Source organism: Chiloscyllium plagiosum, unplaced genomic scaffold (assembly GCF_037043375.1).
Source record: "Chiloscyllium plagiosum isolate Xiang-an unplaced genomic scaffold, Cpla_swu_hap1 HiC_scaffold_6, whole genome shotgun sequence".
In the NCBI taxonomy this organism is placed as follows: domain Eukaryota; kingdom Metazoa; phylum Chordata; class Chondrichthyes; order Orectolobiformes; family Hemiscylliidae; genus Chiloscyllium; species Chiloscyllium plagiosum.
Genome location: NW_028270144.1, coordinates 106,157,513 through 106,180,596, shown reverse-complemented (window position 1 = coordinate 106,180,596; position 23,084 = coordinate 106,157,513). Strand labels below are relative to the sequence as shown.

Sequence of the window (23,084 nt, the reverse complement as noted above, 5' to 3'; positions counted from 1 at the left end):
AGCAAGTATATGTAATTTAATGGAAAATCTAACCCATTAATCACCTCAGCAAACGAGCCGTCTAACATTTGTACAAAAATTGTACTCCTAACTTTGTTAGCCATAAAAATACTGGGCATATATTCAATTTTATGAGATTACATGAAAGACACCAATTAATGCTCAGGATGAAATAACAATTCCAGCTGTACACTGTAAAGACGCAATCTGGCACTATATAGTGATATTTGTCATTGTATGTCCCTAGATGGATGTGACAATAAAGCATTCAGTCAATCAGCTCACAGGTCTTGGCTCAAGATGACCAAAACTAATTTGATCAGTTTTCGTGCAATTGGTACATGTAGTGGGAATGAGTGAAAATGGTTAAATGCATATAGTTTATATTACAGAGCAACTGGCAATAGCTGATATTTGATTTCACCAGATTAGACTGAAACATGAACAAAGAGATAACTCCTAGCTTTCATTATATTAATGCTCAGCTTCATTCTATAGTATCATCCTTTCTTCAGCTTAAAGACATTGTACAAATTGGAACTTATCACTGTTTCCGAAATTGGATCATACCAAGCATAATTCACAAAGATAATGAGCCATACATAAAGTGAAGAGAGTAACATACAAAAAGATGTTCCAGAGAAAATTGATTCATATAATAATTGCAAGAAAAGTAAAACTGACTTCATCAATATTTGAATTTCCTTTGCATTCACAATTCCTGCCCATGATTTCACACACTCATAGAGCAGTTGAAAATGTCTGGTTAGAATCTGCCTGACCAAGGTTGTCAGAACAGGAAAAAAACTGGAATCATCAACAATTGGTATAAAAATTGTTTAAGTATTGGAGAATGCAGTGGAAAGATGTTCTTAAAAAATTACTTTAGGAAGAGAAAGAAATATAGATCTACCCATATTTCAGATGAATAGTAACTTATTTCCACCTGAGATGATATTGTACAGGGACAGACACATTCAAATAAGAAATGTGGCAAGATATCAGAAAATCAGCTCATAGAGTTATATTCTCCTGAGAGCAGAAGAAGGTGAGAGAAGAGTTAATAGATATTAATATCTTAAAAGGTTTATGTAGAGTAAACAAAGAGAATGTCTAAAATGCACAAAGAAGGCAACAGAACCAAAGGTAACATGAGGAAATATTTTATTATGCAACTAATAGTTAGAAACATAAACACTGCTAAAAGGAGGCAAGAAGTTGAAACTTTTCATCCTGCACTTATCAGAACTAAAATGTAAGAAACAGATATGAAAGACGACAAATTTATACAGATTGAGAACAGCATGCTGATTGGTTGAGCTATCGTTGGTATGGAGCTCCAGAAAGAACAGATAACTGTCAATCTTAATTCTCAGATCAGGCAGGTGGATTCTGATTGGGCAGAGTGTTGCCACAGGGATGCAGTATTTCCATGACTCCTTTTTGTTTGAGAGTGTGCAATGTATCTACAAGTTCCATTTACCTACACAAAGCAGGGTCTCAAGTATTTACTAATGTAGCACTGAGCACACTTGTACAAAAACATCACAATAAACTCAATCTTTCATGAATTTTCATGATTGCCTATTTGTCTACCACACAAATGAGTAATGTTGGTTTGAACTCAACCAGCTTGACCTTGTACGCCTCAGAAATGTATATCCATCATTAGATGTGGCTCTGCTATTTGAATTCAACAATTAAATAATCTAGACTCTGCTAAGAGTTACACCAGAAGCCAATTTAAGCTCACTTGCAAGTCCTGCAGTGTGATAGGTTTGCATATGCTAAAAGCTACACAAATAAATACTCAAGACCTTGCTTTATGTGGAGCAAAGGAATTTGTTCATTGCACTCTTTTTTTAGAAAATGTAGTCAGGAGATGTGAACTCCCCTGCATTCCCATGGTATTCTGGGCCTGACCAATGAGAATCTACCTGCCTGATGTGAAAATTAAGATTGCCAGTTAACAGTTGTTGCAGAATCTCCATGCCATTGATAGCTCAACCAATCAGCACCCTCTTCTCATTCTGTATAAGATGGCGTCTCTACTTTCAAGACTGATTTTGTATCCTTGTTCTGATGATTGCAAGATTTTTTTTAAAAAACAACATAGTTTTTGATATATATAAAAGTAATGGTTCAGTTTTGTATGACTGAATAATTAAGATTTGGCATGTTAGCCTGACCAGATGATGGATATGGATTCAATAGTAATATTCAAAAGGATTTGGATAAGGTAAACAAATTGTAGAGATATGGGAAAGAGCCAACACAAATCTAACAGGCCAAAAGGCTTTCCTTCTATGTTTTACTGTTCTACGACTTTCTGCTCCTTGTCGCAGCTCTGATGTGGAGATGCGGTGTTAGACTGGTGAAGGAGCAGCACTCTGAAAGCTTATGATTTTAAATAAACCTGTTGAACTATAACTTGGTGTCATGTAACTTCTGACTTTGTCTCAGCTCATAAGTAGGGTTAATGAAGCTTCTCGCCTTCCCCTACAAGTGATCTGACAGAAAGTCACCTGGAGTTTGTGGATCTCAAACAGTAACACAGACAGAGGCACAGCTCTTGAGTTCAAGGAGCATGGGGGACTTCTTTAAAAATTGAAAAGTAGCACCCAACTTACCATTTGGTGGTCAGGGTGGGGAGAAGTGCCTGTCAATTCAATTCAATTCTGTTTAGTTTTTAACTGACTTCTGCAGAGCTTCAGCTAATGTCCTTTGAAATTTGGTACAGATCATGATAGCGACCTTCCTAAAATATTCAACCAGTATGGTCAGACATGATCTAGCTTTCATAAAACTAAACTGACTCTCAGCAGTTCACATTTATCAAAGTGTACAGCAATTCAAAGATTAGTCTTGCTGCAACTTCCATTTGAAATGTTCAGTTTAAATTGCTTCTCTTCATTCTTCATGACAAAATGTATTATTTAAAATTTTTTTGCATTGACTTTTTTTCGTAATCTGTCTTGTGATTGCACATTTTACCAGTCCTTGTACAATTATGTCCACATGAAGACGGTTACTATCATTGCTACTACTTTCCAATATTGTGTCATCTACAAACTAAAATCATGCTATGTACCCAAGTCCAGGTCATTAATATTATTGAGTCATGATGTTTCTGATAGACTCCCGTAATTTCCCACAACTGATTTTGAACTTTCTGGTTTCTTTCTCCTTCCCTCCTTATGTAATGAAGGGACATACAACTGTGAAAACCTAAAAAGACATTGTTATTAAATCCAGAGAGCTTTGTGAAGTAATGAATATTACATCTGCAGTTCCACCCCTCCCCCCCCCCCATATTTTCTTTTCAACCCTGAAGAGAAAGTCATCTCATCCTGGAGACTTAACCATCTTAATTCTGTTTTTGTTTTAAATGTTGATATAATCCACTGATGTTCCTTAAATTTAATATCTCTTGTATATTGCTGATATTTTGTCCTCCTATTCTGAAAGCTGATACACAGATAATAAACTTAGTAAACAAGTTCATAATTTCTTTACTATTCAACGCTGTTCCTTAATCTCTAAAATCTTTTGATGTTCCTTGCAAATTTTTAAAATTGGATTCCCTTTCTAAATTGATTATTACAGCTTTTTTTAAATACCTTAGCATTTTATAGCTCCCTCCTTTCTAGATTTTCACTGGGTGTTATATTTTTAAGGTTTTTATCTTTTGTAATTGGTACACTGTCTTTTTTTTTTGAAAAACTATGCCACATGTAGAAATATTTACTGGGGAGGGAGCAGGGTCTTTTCATGGCCCAGTATGACAATACCAGAGGTAATCTGGATATAACTGACATATTGTGGTTAACTAGCAGCATAATAACTAGAGATTTTTTAGAGGTGGCTGTATTCCTGCCCTCTGTCCTTACTATATTTTTTCAGAGAGGTGGACACAGTTGTCAATCTGGAGAATGATCCTTCCTACTTGACTGAAATATAGGAGGAATCTCTGAAAGACAAAATAGCGTTTTTTTTAAATATAAAGTAGATGGTAAGTTCAAGGTCAAGATAACATCAGCAGTGTTTGTCAGATCCAAGAATGACATAAGTTCAAAATATTTTACTACCTTCAGTCTGAGATATGTTCCATTGATTTGATATATCATATTCTGCCATTTCAGATAGGAGGAAAGGTGAATCAAAACTAGGTTTACAAATTTAAAAACTTAATTTCTCCACTTAAATCAAGAAAAGGTTGAGACAAAATGTTTCCCAACGTTAGACCTCAGTATTGCCATGGTTACAGCTGAGCGAACTAGCATCCTATGAATTTCACCCTTTCATTGTCAATTTTTTTAAAACTGCACGGGATAGAAGATTTGTTTTTAAATGACTGGTCATAAGCTAATACATCTCCTCTGGCATTGTTGGCAGAGAGTCAAGGAGTGCAATGGGTAAACTTATGAATGGATGGTGCAATATTTATCTCAAAGAAACCTATCAGCAGAAACTGAGTGTCTTATAATGGGCAATGTGAGACTGCATTATGACAAGTTACAGAAATCCATTCAGATTGCCGAGAGACATTTGAACATTACTACAACTTTCTTCTCATGTAGCATCTTTAACACTGTAAAAGGATCTCAATACACTTCACAAGACCGTTGCAAATCAGAATGTGATACTGAACCATGTAAGGAGATATTATAGCAGGTGGCAAAACGCTGGGCAAAAAAACAAGAGCAGAACATTCAGGCCCTCAAACCTGCCCCACCACTCTAGATAATGGCTGATCATCACTTCAGTGCCATTTTTCTACATGTTCTCCATATCCTTAAATCGCATCAGTCCTGAGACCTAAGCATTTCTGTCTTGAACTTCCTCAATGATTAGGCTTCCACAGCCCTCCCTGAGGTGGCAAATTCCAAAGATCCACCAACCTCCAAGTGAGCAAATTCTTCCTCACCTCAGTCTCAAAAGGCCTTCCTGAGGTAAGTTTTAATTAGCAGCCCAAGTAGTGAGCCACAGGTTGAGATATTGCTGAAGGCACAAGCACCAATTGTAGACCAATGAAAATGGAAGATGTGCAAAAGGTCAAAATTGGTAAATCTGAGATGGTTGTGGCACTTCCAAAAGCATTGGAAAACTGTCAATTTAACACACACGTTCAAAAAGGATGGAAAAAGGTAAGTATGGGCCAATTAATTTCGCAACCATCACTGTTAAAACGTTAGCGTCTATGACAAAGGATGTAATAGTAAAGCTTCCGAAATACATAATATAATCAAACAGTCAATATGACTTCAGAAAGGGGAAATCATGCCTGATAAATTTATTATAGTTCTGAGGAGTTAATAGGTAGAATAGATAAATGGGAACCAGTAGATGTTATACGTTTGGATTTCCAGAAGGTATTTGATAAGCTATCCAAGATAACGTCCCATGGTGTTGGGGATAGTACGTTATTACAGATAGAGGATTGGCAAACTAACAGAAGGATAAAATGGGTATTTTCAGGATGGCAACCTGTAAGTATTGGAGTGCCACAGTGATCAGTGATGGAGCTGTGATTACTTATAATACATTTGAAGACTTGAATGAGAAAAGATATTGTATTATTGTCAAGTTTGCAGATGACACAAAAATAGGTGAGAAGTGAGGACAAAATAAAGACCCTGCAGAGGAACACAGACAGGTCAATTGGGCAAAAACTTGGGAGATGGAAAAGCGTGAGAAAGTATGAGGTTGTGCATTTTGGCTGGAAGGATAGATGAGAAGAATAAACTCAAAGCTTCAAGACTGAGGATTGTGGGAATCTTCATGTATGAATCACAAAAAGCTAGCATCCACGTTCCAAAGCGTAATAAAGAAGGCAAACATAATTGAGTTAAAGAGAATGATCTTGCTAAGGTTCGGCCACACCAGGAATGCTGTGCAGAGTTTTGGTCCCTGTAATGAGGAAAAATATACTAGATCTGGAGACAGTGCAGAGAAGAGTCATTGGTTTAATGCTGGGTAAGGAGGGATTTTCTCATCAGAAACGGTTGAATAGGTGGGCAGTACCCATTGGATTTAGAAAAATGGAGATGGCCCTATTGAAAAATATAAGTTTCTTGGGGAGCTTAACAGACTAGATGCAGAGAGTTTGTTTCCCCTTATGGGAGACTCCAGGAAGCAAGGGCATAATCCTATGGTAAGCAGTCACCCATTTAAAACAGAGATGAGGAAATATTTATTTCAGAAGGTAGTGAATCTGTGGAATGCTTTGCCTCAGATCTGTAGTGACTGGGTCATTACATATATTCAAGGCTGAGGCAGACAGATTTTTAATCAGCAAGGGGATCAAGGGTCGGGGGGGTGGATAAGGCAGGAAAGTGGAGCTGCGGATTATCAAATCAGCCATGACTACACTGAACGGCACTGGAGATTCAGTGAGCAATGACCTCCTGCTGGCCCCTCTCCCCCATGAGAACATTCCGCACCCTCTCTGAGACATCCTTGATCCTGGCACCAGGGAAACAACACACCATTCTGTTTTTTCTCTGCTGGCCACAGAAACGTCTGTCTGTACCTCTGACTACAGAATCCCCTAACACAATTGATTTCTTGGAAGCCAATGTACCCCTCGTTGCATTAGAGCCAGTCTCAATACCAGAAACTTGGCAGTTCGTGCTACGTTTCCCTGAGAATCCATCACCCCCTACATTTTCCAAAACAGCACACCTGTTTGAAATGGATATATCTACAAAAGACTCCTGCACTAGCTGCCTACCTCTCTTACCCTTCCTGGAGTTAACCCATCTACATGACTGAGATATTTGTATCATCGATAGTCACAGGTGAGGTGCCAGAAGACTGGAGGTTGGCAAATGTGGTGCCACTGTTTAAGAAGGGCGGTAAAGACAAGCCAGGGAACTATAGACCAGTGAGCCTGACCTCGGTGGTGGGCAAGTTGTTGGAGGGAATCCTGAGGGACAGCATGTACATGTATTTGAAAAGGCAAGGACTGACTAGGGATAGTTAACATGGCTTTGTGTGTGGGAAATCATGTCTCACAAACTTGATTGAGTTTTTTGAAGAAGTAACAAAGAAGATTGATGAGAGCAGAGCAGTAGATGTGATCTATATGGACTTCAGTAAGGCGTTCGACAAGGTTCCCCATGGGAGACTGATTAGCAAGGTTAGATCTCATGGAATACAGGGAGAACTAGCCATTTGGATACAGGACTGGCTCAAAGGTAGAAGACAGAGGGTGGTGGTGGAGGGTTGTTTTTCAGACTGGAGGCCTGTGACCAGTGGAGTGCCATAAGGATCAGTGCTGAGCCCTGTACTTTTTGTCACTTACATAAATGATTTGGATGAGAGCATAAGAGGTACAGTTAGCATTTTGGGAAAGCAAAAATTCCCGCCTCAGGCGACTGACTGTGTGGAATTTGCACGTTCTCCCCGTGTCTGCGTGGGTTTCCTCCGGGTGCTCCGGTTTCCTCCCACAGTCCAAAGATGTGCAGGTCAGGTGAATTGGCCATGCTAAATTGCCCGTAGTGTTAGGTAAGGGGTAAATGTAGGGGTATAGGTGGGTTGCGCTTCGGCGGGCCGAAGGGCCTGTTTCCACACTGTAATGTAATCTAATCTAATCTAAGTTTGCAGATGACACCAAAATTGGAGGTGTAGTGGACAGCGAAGAGGGTTACCTCAGATTACAACAGGATCGAGACCAGATGGGCCAATGGGCTGAGAAGTGGCAGATGGAGTTTAATTCAGATAAATGCGAGGTGCTGCATTTTGGGAAAGCAAATCTTCGCAGGACTTATACACTTAATGGTAAGGTCCTAGGGAGTGTTGCTGAACAAAGAGACCTTGGAGTGCAGGTTCATAGCTCCTTGAAAGTGGAGTCGCAGGTAGATAGGATAGTGAAGAAGGCGTTTGGTATGCTTTCCTTTATTGGTCAGAGAATTGAGTACAGGAGTTGGGAGGTCATGTTGTGGCTGTACAGGACATTGGTTAGGCAACTGTTGGAATATTACGTGCAATTCTAGTCTCCTTCCTATCGGAAAAATGTTGTGAAACTTGAAAGGATTCAGAAAAGATTTACAAAGATGTTGCCAGGGTTGGAGGATTTGAGCTACAGGGAGAGGCTGAACAGGCTGGGGCTGTTTTCCCTGGAGCGTCAGAGGCTGAGGGGTGACCTTATAGAAGTTTACAAAATTATGAGGGGCATGGATAGGATAAATAGACAAAGTCTTTTCCCTGGGGTCGGGGAGTCCAGAACTAGATGGCATAGGTTTAGGATGAGAGGGGAAAGATATAAAAGAGACCTAAAGGTGCAACTTTTTCACGCAGAGGATGGTACGTATATGGAATGAGCTGCCAGAGGATGTGGTGGAGGCTGGTACAATTGCAACATTTAAGAGGCATTTGGATGGGTATATGAATAGGAAGGGTTTGGAGGGATATGGGCCGGGTGCTGGCAGGTGGGACTAGATTGGGTTAGGATATCTGGACGGGTTGGACCGAAGGGTCTGTTTCCATGCTGTCCATCTCTATGACTCTATCTACTTCTGTCCCTACATTATGTGGTCTTAAAGAGGAGGGTGCCTGAGATAGGGACGGGTGAAGCCATAGAGAAACTCCATCTTGGAAGAGACCGTCAAAATCAACAGTACTTTGTCATCAACTAGAAGAAAGTGAGGACTGCAGATGCTGGAGACCAGAGTCAAGAGTGTGGTGCTAGAATAGCACAGGCAGCATCCGAGGAGCAGGAGAATCGACATTTTGGGCATAAGCCCTTCATCAGTACTTTGTCATCAAGAGCTGAAGTTCTTAATATTGATGTGTACAATCACACCTGCAACATTAATAGATCAATATACTCATTTTATGCTTGGTCATTTCTTCAAATCACTGTTTTCATCTTGCAGAGCTCTACCTACAGACAGGAGTCATTATTGGTTGGGAGCGGTGGAAGGTACTGACAGAGTTGGCTAAACAGAAAAGGTGACAAGACAGGTTGGGACAGATCTAGGAAGATTTTTCATCTTGCAAATTGGTCACCATAGTATTATATGGATTATTTTCAATTAATGCTTAATTGATTCTTCCTTGGATTTCTCTCAATTAGAATCATAAACAGAAGGACATTCAGCCCATTGACCTAATTGTTCTGTTCAATGAGTTCATGGTGATTTAGTATCCTAAGTCCAACAAGCTGACTTGGTTCCAGATCCTTTGTTTTTTGTTAGCTAAGAGTATTATGCATTTCACATTTCAAGTTATTACCTGGGGCTAGCATCTATGGTTTTTGAAGAGCAAGTTCAATACTTCTTATTTTTTTGTGTGGGAAGCAGTATTTTGCAACTACTCTCCTCAATGACCTGGCTCTAATTTTTAAACTTATATCTTTCTGTCCTCATCTCCTCAACAACAATAAAATGTTTATATCAGCTCTATTAATGCTTTTCAAAATCCATAAACGTTCAACCAAATTATACATTAACCTTCTATATTCAATAGAGAATACAAGCTTGCTTTATATAATCCTCCTTCATAGTTCAACCTTTTTCAGCTCTGGGAATGTCCTACTAAATTCAAGCAGCACATACTGCAGCTCTGCGTTCTCCCTTTTACATTTAAGTTATGAAGAAGGTAACATTACATTTAGTCTTTTTGCATAATTTTGCTACATTACAGTGATCTATATATAAAGGACCTTTTTGGATTTCCACTGCTCCTAGCTTTTCATAATTTAACATAATATTCATGGTTATCTTTATTTTATTGAAAATGGATAATCTCTCAATTATCTAGACTGAAATCCATCTGCCACAGGTTCATCTGCTCACTTAAAAATTATAAACAGAAAGTTTATGGTTCCACCAGCACTATTTACCATTCCTCCAATCATTGTGTTGTTGGCAAATTTAGATAAATTACTTTATACTATATTACCCAAATCATTAACAAACTGTTCTGAGAAAGAGTCACTGGACCTGAAACATTAACCCTGATTTTCCTTCACAGATACTGCCCGACCTGCTGAGCCTTTCCAGCAACTTCTGTTTTGTTTCTGATTTACAGCATCCACAGTTCTCTCACTTTTCATTAACAAATACAATGAATAGCTGAAGCCCCTTAACAGATCTGTTTCCCTGGAAATACCACATTTTTTATCTGAGTTTGCAATATTACTAATAACCTTCTACCACCTAAGTTAATAGTTTGTCTTCAATCTATGAACACTAATTTTAACAAATAGCTCAAGTCTATCACAACTTTTCAAAGTTCATATAAACTGTAATCTGAGATTTCATTTTCTACTACTTTATGAACTTGCTCAAAAAAAAACTGGCGCACTAGACGCAATCTGCTCTTTACAAAGCCATGCTGGCTCTCTCTCTCTCTCTCTCTCTCTCTCTCTCTCTCTCTCTCTCTCTCTCTCTAATCAACACAATTCCTCTTCAGTACTCAATCACTCATTCCTTAAATATAGATTCCATAACCTGCCCTCAACAGACGTTAGTCTAGCAGTCTATAATTTGCTGGTTCCTTTATTTTGCCTCTCTTATATCATGGAGTTAGTCACCATTTTTCAGTGTTAAAAAAAGGGTTAATTCCCAAATTGAAAACTTTGGAAGATTATGCCGATTTGCAATTACAATTTTAACTTCTGCAGATTTTCAAAGAATTACTTCTGAATGAAGCCTATAGAACAACTTAGGAACTCAACAAAGATTACCAGCTATTGGGATTTCTATGGATTGGAGTCCATAAAAGGTAACTCATTCAAAAACTGTCTCCAATTCATGCCAAGAAAAAAAGAATATGTTGTTTTTTTTTAAATAGCAAACAGCACATGAACTGATCAATCAACATACAGCTGACTTTTTAAAATCCAATTCAGATGTCAAGTACAAATAACAATAAAAGTTTATTCCTTTTTGCAATATTCAGCCTTTCTCGTTAAAATAATTACAAGAACTACACAACAGACTGCATAGATTCAGTGTGACACACAACGGTTGCCCTCTCACAAACACTTACTTGAGAAACAGTAGTTCTGTATGTATTAACTGCAGTACACAATGAAGACCCACTCTGCACTGACAACACCCTCAGAATGAACATTGCTTTATTTCCTGAATCAATAGAACAACAGTTGGCTAATTAATGTGGTACATCCCCTCAGATTCAAGAGCTTTTCTGTCTTCTCAATGATCAGCCAAGGGGAAAGGCTAGATGTTAACTGTTACATACATAAGTATGACCTGAAAACAGGATATATGATGACACCCTTTCAAGCATGAATATATTAAAAGCTTTAGACTTTTGTTCACCAGCTTGCAACAGTTGAAGTAGGTTCTGCTTGAAGTGGAGTTTGCTCTTTGTCCATTCATATTAGACTCAGATCAGTCTGTCTGCATTGGTGCATTAGGTTGTTACATTCAACTATATAATGCACCTTGACGAATACACTCAAGTTCAAATGGAGAATTTTAATCTACTTTCCACATGGATAGCTTCTAAGTGGAATATTACACTTGTATAATTATTACTTTTTGTGGCATTTTAATATAACTGTAGATTTTAAAAGGCCATTTCACAATACAATAAACTACACTACATTAGAAGGAATAGATTTTTCACCAAGAGGATTCTTTTATTGATACACTCAGTTTTAAGGCCAAAGTTTCTTGCATAACCTGTCTTTTCTGGTTACATGTGCTAGCCAAATTTCTGTAAATTATAATCCACCCTGTAAACTTTAGCTCTTCTGATGGGACTGATCTCCCTTGTCTAATGTAAAGCACAGACATTCTTTTACCAGCAGACACTAAGTGACTACTTGCTTATCTCACCCAATGATCTGCCTACTTTCCTCTCCCCTCCATGTCCCTTGCACTAAACTTTCTAAATCCCTTCACTTAATATCACAAATCATCCCTACCCAAATACAGAACCAATGATCTGCTAATGAATTTATTCCTAACTGTGTTTTCAGTTCCGAGATAAAACGTTTCTATCATTGCAGCGCAACATTTAATCAAAACGTTTTTTTCCTTTCACATTTCAGCCCCTTCAAACCACATTGACTCAAAAGAAACACTGTGTTCCCAACTTGGGGAACCCATTTGCTCTTCCAGCTCATGACTGCACAGTACAAATGTCAATGTTTACTTTTCCGGAAACAGCCTCATCCTTGCTTAGCCTCTACAAATCGTTCCTGAAAGCTCTTGGTTCAGAAGAATATCACAGTATTGCAACAAAGTGTGTGGCAGAGCCTTTTGCCTTGATTACATCCTGTTGTTATGAACCATATGGGAAACCAAGTATTGTGAAGAGCTGTTTTCCATTTATCGGTTGTCTGTACTTTGTATCTAGGGTCTACAGTCATCATTGCTAGTCACATACATGCAAAGGTTACAGCCCTGACAAGTCTGACTCTTGCATTAATTGCATTCCCCCACCCCAGTAAAACCACTCCCCCATTAATACTACATCTCAAACTCATTTCAAACCATCAACTGTTGAATGCATTCTACAATCAGGGGAGTAAAACCATTTTCAATCTTGTTGAGCTGAACCTGAGTTTATCAGTTTTCCCTACACCAGAATGTTAAAGTTTGTTTTGGTTACATGATCTATACTTAGATCTAAAACCATGTCCTCAAGTAAAACGTCCATTTTGTTTTTGTTCCTGCATGAAAAGGCATTTGAACACCACAAAGGGTTTGAATAAGATCTCATTTTTAGTGTATAACCTCTTCAGTACTACCAGTGGTACAGCCGATACATAAAGAAACATCAACATAAAACAATCTGTTGCCCAGTTCACTTACCACTTGAGGTTTGCCTTTGTTGATACTTGATCCTACTTCCTCGTTCGGCTTTGATAGGGAGGGTACCCGGGGTTCAGTGCTGGTCGGCGTACCAGGAGCTGAGGCAGACAAATCCACTGGTAGTTGAAGCGATGATTCCCCTTTCAAAATGTATTGCTTGGTGACATCTTCCAAGGATGGAGTCTGGGCCAAGGGAAACTGCTTTCTAGATTGTCTTGTGGATTCTGAGGCAGTGACATGAATTGGCTGGCTACAAGACAAATGGGTTTCTGGGGCAATGACTTTGGAAGCAATGGGAACAAAGTTAGCAGGCTCACTTGTGTGCCTTATGTGCTTGGTCGAAGGCCTTGTCTTGGGTGGTGGAGACTGGTCCATCTCACTCAACATATCATACTTTCTACCCTCCTGTTGCGTGACCCTGTTATTACGCTTCTTGGAGCTGCGCCTCATTGATCGTGGAGAAAGAACTTCTGCTAGTTTTGGGTGCAAACTGAAATTCTGCAAATTAGCTTTATCTTGCTCCTCAATGACTTGTAAAGGCAGCATGCGTTCAGACTGTGAACGAGGCTTTCTAACCTGCTTAGAAAACTCCTCCAGGTCCCCTACTTCATCTCTCTGCTCAGAAAGGATGGGTTCACTGCTAGATGTTGGAATCACCTGTTCCATCTCAGTTATGGGCTCACTTGGACCAGTAAACTCTGGGGTACTCAGTTCCCCTCTCCGACTTGGGTCACTGAGTGACTTCTTTTTCACCAACTTCCCATTACCTTTCTCATCAATCACTTTGTCCATCGTTCCTGGTTCCCGAACCAGACGTTGAATCACAGTGTTGTAGTCCTTTAAGCCATCACTGCACACTGACAAGTCACTGGCTGCACTTCCTGTGCATTCTGATAAGGCAGTGGCTGAGCATTCCAGGATGCCACCTTTGACAGAGTTTAACGAGCCCAACAAATTGCTGTCTACAGAGAAATTTTCAGTTTCTTCTGCGCATTTCCTATGTGGCATTGGGTCACTGAAGGATCTATAGGTGTCACCACTGGAGTCGCCATTACTCCCATTGCTGGAATCTGATCCATTGCTGCCACCGGGAGGGAATTTCCGCCTACGCCGAATGGAGCTCGGAGTTGAAGGAGGATCCAGAGCGACTGAAGCAGCGGTTTTAGTGTACACCACGTCCCCTCCTATTGCAACACTCTCGTAGCCAGCCCTCACTGCCGTCATTGCAGGAGCCATGCCTTGTGTGACAAGCAACTCACTCTTCTCCTCCTTACTGAGGTCCCTGATCGTGTTTCGCACTAATACGTGACTGGGAATGTCCTTGTACAAGGTGCTGCTGGATCCAGTCTCAGGCTCAGTAACAATTCCTTCATCAGTCATGCTAGACTCAGGTCCCGACAAATCATCAGCTGATTTCCCACCAGACAAATTCTCTTCCGATTCCCCCTTTTTCACTGGTTCCAGCTCTTCCTCTGCAGCAGCAGTAGCAGCAGCTGACAATTCAGCATCTTTCTGAAACTGCGAATCCTCCCCAGCACCTTCGGGACATTCTGCCTCCTTCTGGTCGAGTTTGAGAGGAGATTCTTTCTGAGACCACATTGTATTGATTTTCTCAAAAAGCTGCCCTGCTTCTAGAATGTACTGAACTTGCATATCAACAGGCAGCAAGTCTTCACCTTTCTGGTGGACTGTGTCTTGGTTTTCACCCTCTGAAGCAGAATCACAGCACCCTATATTTGCGAGCATTGCCTCCGAATTACTGGGTTTCATGAGATGGCGAGCTCTAGGCCTGCGAGTCACTGGCTTATCAGAATAAGTGAAAGACTTGGCACGCCGTAGGGTGGCAGTGAGGTCTTTGAGGGTAGGACGTCCACCTGCAGATTGTTGGCTTAAAGGATGGAGTGAGCCCTTGCCTTTTGCCACTGAGTTGAGCTCATGTTGCCACTTTGTGCTTTGGCGGTGAATGCCTCCAATGCGATCATGATTAACCCCATCACCGTCACATTCCTCCTTTTCTTTTCTCCTAATCCTGAGCCCAGAAAAGTCCGATTTAAGAAAGTTAAACAAAGTCAGTGTTTCAGACGCTATGTCAGGATTTGACAGAGACTTCCTGTGCTTAGATTTATCAGTGTTACATTCATACTGTGGACTCACGCTCCCAGCTGAACCCTCAGTCTTTACCTTGACAATCCCGAAAGGCAGCTTCGGTCGGGAACGCACCAACGGTTTCAAATGCTTTGCTGCCCCATCTCCGTGCCCAAAGCTCGGGGACCGGTGCATGTTCAAATTCCCTTGTAAGTTCCTGCTAAATGCAGAACAGTGATCTTCGTCCTTTAGTGTTTCAGTGCTGGAGTACCTGCTACTGCTCCTCGAACTGCTGGGACTCTGAAGGAAGGACTGGATGTTGACTTTCGCCACCCTGGAGACCATCGGGATGGGCGACCCTGAAGTGCTGTGAGAATGATTTGTGGGGCTGGGCGTTCCACTGTCTCCAAACAGTCCCAGAGACCTTTTATGGCTCTGTTCAACTTTGCCTGTCTGGCAGGCTGCTGAGACACAGTGCTTCCTTTCACATGGAAGCGTTGCCAAGCCACACGGGGCAGAACAGTCCAGTGCTGAGGGCTCTGCTTCAGCTGCTGGCTGTGACTTCCAGCCGTCCTCACCTTGGTGAGGGAACTGACCGTGCCCTTCGTGCCTGGCCAGAGATTCACCTAAGGGGGCATCACTGTCGGACTCATCTTTGTTCCCCACCACCAGGCTGGCTTTCTTTTTCCTCAGTGATCTTCTCTTGACATCCCTGTGAACCATGGGCTGGTCTTCCTCACTCCCTGAAGACCTATCCTGGGACCTGCTTATCTTTGCAACTCGACTGTTGTACTGCACCAGATCTCTACTGTGTTGTTCCTCATCGCTGGAGCTCGCCGGTAAGCTGGGAGCAGTGGGGACAGCCTGTGGTTTGGAGCAGTTATGTGTGGAATGTAAACTATCTGATTCCTCTCTTCCCTCTTGCCGATGCAGAGCAGAGGAACGCCAAGGCAGCCTCACAGCTAATGGGAGGGAGCTTGGAGGTGGTGGTGGTGGTGGCGGCGGAGGTGGGGTTTTGTGTCCGGGGCTCCCGGCTCCTTCAGTCCAGCTGAGGGGCTGCTCAGCACCGGCTCCAGACCGAGAGGGAGCCTCCGGCCACGGGAAAGGGGAGGCACAGAGCTCGGCGCTGGGCCGCTGCGGCTTCCTGGCACCGGGCTCCCCGAACAGCTTGAGCATCTCGGTGACGCTGGGCCAGCCGGTCCCTTCCCCGGGGGGAGGAGGCGCTGGCTCCTCCCGGGGCTCGGCTCGCTCTGCCTGCAGCTCCCGGGGGCTCGGCTCCGGTTCCGGCTCCGGCCCCGGGGGTTCCTGCCGCTCGCCAGCCCTGGGCGGCGGGACAGCTCCGAGCCCGGGAGCCGGGGGCGAGCCGCTCTCCCTGTCGCCGGTGTCAAAGCGCTCGGAGAGCTGGCGGATGGACGGCGAGAGCTGGTGGCTCCTCTTGCCCTCGGAGCTGCTGCAGGAGACCAGTTTGCAAACCGAGCGGACCCTGGCGGCGGCGGCGGCGGCGGCGGGGCTCGGCTGCTGCTCAGCCCGACCTCCTGCAGCCGGGCACGGGCCAGGGGAGTGCACACAGCCCGCCGAGGGCTCACATTGCTGCTGCCTGTGCCCAGGCGGGCTCCTGCCTCTCAAATACTGGAACGAAACGCTTCTGTAAACACTCACTTTCCTCCCTTGGTCTCTCTCCGCCATCGGGGACGAGAAAAAGGATAAAAGCTCTCTCTTTCCTTCTTTTCCCCCTTTCACATCCCCCGCTGCACAAGTCCTTTGCAGAAAACGACCCAACACATTGTTGACCCCCTGGTTTGTTCTCGCCCCCCTCCGAGTTAACAAATACTCACACAGCTACTGAATTTTTTTTAAAACAAAAAAAAACAAAAGGAGGAATCCGAGCGAGGAAGCAACAAGCCGGCGCTGACCTTTCCGACACCTCTCTGGGTTTCTCCGAGCCCAGCCATACACCGCAAATAACAAGAGGTCAGGTGAGCTTGGGTTTTGGGGGGGGGAAACGTCCTGCCAACGGGATGAAAGTTCAGCTCCCAACTTTTCGCGCTGTTCCTTCGCGTTTTCACGCCGATTCTTCGCCCCAAACCCGAAGCACTTCCACCCGGAGATCTCCAACATTTCCTTTCAGGTGTCCCCGCAGTCCCTTTGCTGCAGTGCCCATTGATTTTGTGGTGGTGGTGGGGGGGGGGTTCTCCCTCCGACTATCTGCTATCTACTTTTGCGTGACTTTTGTCTCTTTTTTTTTGGCCGGTTGGGGGGTGAAACATGCAAATAAACTGGTCTCAAACGGGGCGGAGAAAGTCAACTGAGGGACGTCCTCTGGGTGCAAGTTTAGCAGAGGTTTGGGGGGGTGGGGGGGAGTCCCTTCAGTTTATATCTGCAAAAAAAAACTTTCTTTTAGAGCTAGGGGTGGCTTCCACTCTGCAGTTTGAGGGTTGTGTTCTGCATGCACCCGCATGTTAACGGGATTTCAGCAGCCTCTATATTCTCTGTGGCCCTTGTATGTCTTTAACGTTCGGGTTTCTTTGTGCCTGAGAATAATCTCTGCACCATCTCCTCTTTATCCACCCCCTCCTCCGTGGTTTACACGGTCCTTGTCATTCACTCAGGCTGCACAGAGACCTTTTTCTTTCACTAGCCTTCGGTCCGTACCTCTGAAAACTTCTCGTTTCTTTTTTTTCTTCCCCCCCCCTCGATTCTTAACGTAAATTATTCCAAAGCGACACGCTCCGGTGGTAATTGGCGAGGTGGTTGTGAGAAGTGCTCACAGAAAGTCTGCATCGCCCCCGAGCGATCGTGTGTAGCCAGGAATTAAGTTAAAAATCACACAGCACCACGTTGTGATGAAGGTTAGCCAGGAGCAGTGATCCAAAAGCTAGTGCTTCCAAATTAACCTGTTGGACTATAACCTGGTGTTATGTGACTTTTAACTTTGTACAACCGGAGGAACGCTTCATAGAATTCCTACAGTGTGGAAACAGGCCCTTCGGCCCAACAAGTCCATACCGACCCTCCAAAGAGTAACCCACCCATTCCCCTACCTTATTACACCTACATTTACCCCTGACTAATGCACCTAGCCTACACATCCCTGAACACTATGGGCAATTTAGCGTGGCTAATTCACCTAATCTGTAGATCATTGGACTGTGAGAGGAAACTGGATGTGCAAACTCCACACAGACCGTCACCCGAAGCTGGAATCGAACCTGAGGCCCTGGCGCTGTGAGGCAACAGTGCTAACCACTATGCACCACTTGAGCCCTCATTCCTATGCCTTGGCAAGTGTTCAATTTTAATTAAAAACCCGAAAGAACTGGGGGTGCTGGAAACCAGAAACAAAAACAGAAAATGCTGGAAAAGCTCAGGTCTGGCAGAACTGAGGAAGGGTCACTGGACCCGAAACGTTAACTTTGGTTTCTCTCCACAGGTGATGCCAGACTTCCTGAGCTTTTCCAGCAATTTCTGATTTTTGTTACAAGTTTCATTACTGCCCTTAAGATTTTAAAATTATAATCTGCGAACAGGTTGACAAAGCCTGAGGTAATCAGTGGTAAACCTTCCAACCGCCAATTGGAACACAGAAAAGGAGGTAGACCATTCGGCCCTTCGAATTTGGCACATAGTTGAATTAGATTTTACCTGATCTGATGCACAGCTTGAAAATACCCACCTTGGTTCCTTTAGACCATAAAATGTATGAGTTAAAATAGGCTATCCAACCTATTGAGTTAAAATGTGTGGTGCTGGAAAAGCACAGCAGGTCAAGCAGCATCCGAAGAGCAGGAGAGTTGACGTTTCGAGTATAAGCCCCTCATCAGGCATCTGCAGTCCTCACTTTCTCATATCTAGCTTCCTGCTCTGCCATTCAATGAGATCATAGCTGATATGATAATCCTCAACGCCAGTTCCTGCCTTTTCATCAAAATCCTTGACTCCCTTACTGATCAAAAACTGGTGCATTTCAGCCTCAAATATACTCAATAATCCAGCTTCCACAGTCTTCTGTGGTAAAGCATTCCACAGGTTGACTGTCCTCAAGAGAAATATTTCTGCCTCTGTTTTAAATTGACGACTCTTTATTTTGAGATTACACCCTCTGGTCTTACGCCCTGCTACAAGAGGGAACAACCTATCCAAATATATTTTGTCAAGTCCCCTATATGTTGTCTCATTTGTAACATCTCAAATGTTTCAATTAAGGTTTCATTCTTCTAAACTCCAATGAGTATAAGCCCAATAGGCTCTACCTCTCTTTCTAAGACAATCCTTCCTTACCCAGATTCAGCCCAGTGGATTGCCTCCAATGCCAGTATATATTCCTTAGCTAAGGGGACCAAAACTGTATTCCAGCTGTGGTCTGATTAGTGCCTTGTATGGTTTTAGCAATACCTCCCTATTATGTTCCATTCCTTTGAAATAAAGGACATCATTGAGTTGGTCTTCCACATTACCTGTGAACCTGCATGCTAGCTCTTTATGATCTATGCACCGGGTGTCCAAATCCCTCTGTACTGTAACTTTCTGCTGCCTTTCTCCATTTAAATAATGTTCAGTTTTTTTTATTCTTCGTGCCAAAGTGCACAACCTCACACTTTCTCCCATTACATTCCATCTGCCAAGTTTTTGCCCACTGACATTACCTGTCTAGATCCCTCCTGCAGCCTCTCTGAGCCATCCTCTGCATTTACCTTCCCGCCTATTTTTTGTGTTATCTGCGCACTTGGCTACAGTACATTTACTTGCCCCATCCAAATCATTCATATATATCGCAAATAATTGTGGCTCCAGCACTGACCCCTGTGGCACTCCACTAGTTACAGGGTGTCATTTTGAAAATATCCCCTTTATCCCAACTCTGGCTTCTATTAGTTAGCCAATCCTCTATCCATCCCATTATACCCCAACACCAAGGATTTTCATTAAGCAAGCTAACCTATGATAGCTTTACCAAATAACTTCTAAAGATCCAAACACATTATTTTCATGTTTCCCTTTCATCTAGCTCGCTTGATTCCACCTCAAAGAATTTGAATAAATGTGTCAGGCATTATCTCCCCTTCTTGAAGCCGAGTTGATTCTGATCATACTATGTATTTCTAAATGCTGTGTTGTTACATCATTTATAACAGAAACCAACATTTTCCAAATGACAGATGTTAAAATAAGAGGCCTATAGTTATCTGTTTGCTTCTTCCATCTTTGAATAAAAATGTTACATTGGCAGTTTTCCAATCCTCTGTGTCTTTTCCTGAATCTAAGGATTTTTAAAAGATTAATACCAATACATTCATAACCTCTGTAACCACTTTAATATCCTTAGATGCATCCTATTGGGTCCAGGGGACTTATCAGTCTTTGGCCCCCATTAGTTTCCCTAGTACTTTTCCTTTGGTGATAGTTACTGAATTTATTTCCTCGCCTCCTTTTGCCTCTTGATTAATTAGTCATTTTGGAAGGCTATTAGAGTATTCTACTTTGAAGACTGAAGTATTTATTCAACTCTTCTACCTTTTCCTGGTTCCCCGTTATTATTTTCCCAGCCTCATCGTCTAAGGGAGGCAATGTTCACTTTGGCCTCCTTTTTTTATATATTTAAAGAAGATCTTGCTGTCTATCTTGATATTACTTGCAAGTTTACCCTCAAAGTTTATCTTCCCCACTTTATTATTTTTTTGATTGTCTTTTTAAAACTTGCCCAATCCTCAGGCTTGCCATTAATCTTTGTCACATTTTGTTATTTCTTTCAGCTTGATCTATCGTTAACTTCCTTGGTTAATCATGATTGGTTTATTTCCTCCCTGGAATGCTTCTTTCTAACTCAGATATGTCTTTCTTTTGAACCATGAACCATTTTCTTAAATGTCTGCTGTTTTTTCTCAACTCTCTTTGCTGCTAAACTCCTTTCTCAGTCTGCTCCTGCTCGTTCTGACCTTATTCCTTTTAATATCCTCAAATACAAATACATCTCTCTCTCTCATTTTTTGAAGTTTTCAATTGATCTTGCCTCAACAGTCTAAGAAGAGAGTGTTGCAGAATCCAACTATGCTTTTTATGAAAAAATGCCTCCTGACATCGCCAAATGGTCAGGATCTAAATTTAAGGTTCTGCCAGCTTATCCCGGTCTCCCACACCAGTTATAAGCCGAATGCTTTTATTCTGTCATGGGATGTCAGCATCACTCGTAAGGCCAGCATTTGTTGTTCATCCTTAATTGCCATCAAGAAAGCATACACTTGAATTTCTATATGTGCAAAAACAACACTTAGCTCCATTCCACTATCACCTCTTGACCCCACATCTTTCATTCTTCTCACATTTGCCCAACATTCACTGGCTGAGCAGAAATTTCCTCCAACAAAATATTGCAAAGCCACTATCTTCAGTCTCTAGCAGAAAAAACACCCTTCCATTGCAAGTGGTTCCATTCCTGTGTTTGCCATCTATCCATGGCTGTACCCTCTGTTCACCACCTCTTCAACATACTTAAAAATTACACAACACCAGGTTATAGTGCAACAGGTTTATTTGGAAGCACGAGCTTTCGAGGCGCTCCCTCTTCATCAACTGATGAAGGAGCAGTGCTCCGAAAGCTAGTGCTTCCAAATAAACCTGTTGGACTATAACTTGGTATTGTGTGATTTTTAACTTTGAACACCCCAGTCCAACACCGGTACCTCTAAATCTTCAACATTTGTAACCCTGAGCTTCAATCCGTACATTCCACTCCATCACAAAGTCCACCTACTTCCACCTTTATACCATTGCCTGATTCTGTCCCTATGTTAGCTCATCTACTGTTGAAATCTTCATGCCTTTATTCTTCTACCATTTAACCATTCCAATTCTCTCCTTGCCTGCCTACGTCTTTGCATTCTACATCAACATAAGGTCATCCAAAACCCAGCAGCCTTTTGTGTTAGCTCTGTTCACCCCTGTACTTGATAACCAGCATTGGTTCATGGTTTGGCAATAACTCCACTTTAAAATTATCATGATTGTTTTCAAGTTCTTTCACAGGCTCACCTCTCCCTATGTTTGTAACCTCTTCCAACTTTATAACACTTTGGATATCTCTGTATCTTTCCAATTCCAGTGTCTTGTGCATCCCTGATTTTAATTGTTCTTCGAGTTGGCAGTCAGACTTTCTAAACTCTGTAATTTCCTGACTGAACCTTTCCCCACTCTGTCCTCCTCTTAAGACTGCTTAAAACTTATTTGTTTGATCAAAATAAAACAAAGAACTGCAGATGCTGGAGATCTGAAAGAAAAGCAAAAACTCAACACATCTAGCAGCATGAAGTTCTGAGAGAGAGTTAGTTACTGGACTCAAAATATTAACTCTGCTTTCTTCCCACAGATGCTGTCAGACCTGCAGAGTTTCACCAGCAATTTCTGTTTTTAGTTCTTTGATCAAAGTTTGGTCAGATCTCCTAATATTTCCTTATGTGGATCAGAATTAAATTTTGTTTGCTAATGCTCCCGTGAAGTACTTTAGAATGTTTTACCACATTAAAAGGTAAATGTAAATTTAAATATAAGTTGTTATCAAAATGTGAATAAAAATATAAACACAGATGTTTCTGTTTCCCTGACTTTCCTCTGCTTCGTGATGGTGCAGCCTCATGTTAAATATGCTTCCACAGGTGTTGGCAGTGCTCCGGTACCTCATACTAATGGCCAGGTATGTTTAAGCAACGATAGTCATTATTTGGAGATGCTGGTGTTGGACTGGGGTGCACAAAGTTAAAAATCACACAACACAAGGTTATAGTCCATCAGGTTTATTTGGAAGCACGAGCTTTTGGAGTGCTGCTCCTTCATCAGGTGATCCTTATGAAGGAGCAGTGATCCAAAAGCTAGTGCTTCCAAATAAACCTGTTGGACTATAACCTGGTGTTGTGATTTTTAACTAAGCAAGGATAGTGAGTGTGGACAGACATTTCAAATAAGTCAATCTCTTAACTCGGGTTCACTCTCTGTCTATACATGTGGATTGTCGAAAAAAAAGGACATTGGATTATCAATTACATTATACTCTTTAATTCAGGGATTTAATTGTAGAACACATTTTTTTCTCACTCTCACTCCACATTTTCATGCATCAAAGTGACAGCTGGGGTTCCATGTATGTCTTGGAAATGTGCTTAATTTAATGAGGCTTCTGCCTGAATTATTCAGTCATATTTTTGAATCTTTCACAGA

The 23,084-nt window shown here is 42.0% G+C and overlaps 1 protein-coding gene and 1 long non-coding RNA gene across 4 annotated transcripts in view; one reads left to right on the top strand and one right to left on the bottom strand.

Moving 5' to 3' along the window:
- The window catches only part of arhgef17 (Rho guanine nucleotide exchange factor (GEF) 17), a 448,495-nt gene extending 431,757 nt beyond the window's left edge, over positions 1-16,738 (bottom strand). For all 3 annotated transcript variants that reach the window (XM_043692177.2, XM_043692178.2, XM_043692179.2), the window contains exon 1: positions 12,795-16,738. In XM_043692177.2, coding sequence (XP_043548112.2) covers positions 12,795-16,565 — 3,771 coding nt within the window. In that variant the 5' untranslated portion in view covers positions 16,566-16,738. The remainder of the gene's footprint in view (positions 1-12,794) is intronic.
- Positions 15,580-22,457, top strand: LOC122550848 (uncharacterized). Its single transcript, XR_006311960.2, has 3 exons — positions 15,580-15,718; positions 16,755-16,855; positions 22,240-22,457. It is a non-coding gene; the product is annotated as an uncharacterized LOC122550848 (long non-coding RNA).
- Positions 22,458-23,084: the final 627 nt, after the last annotated feature.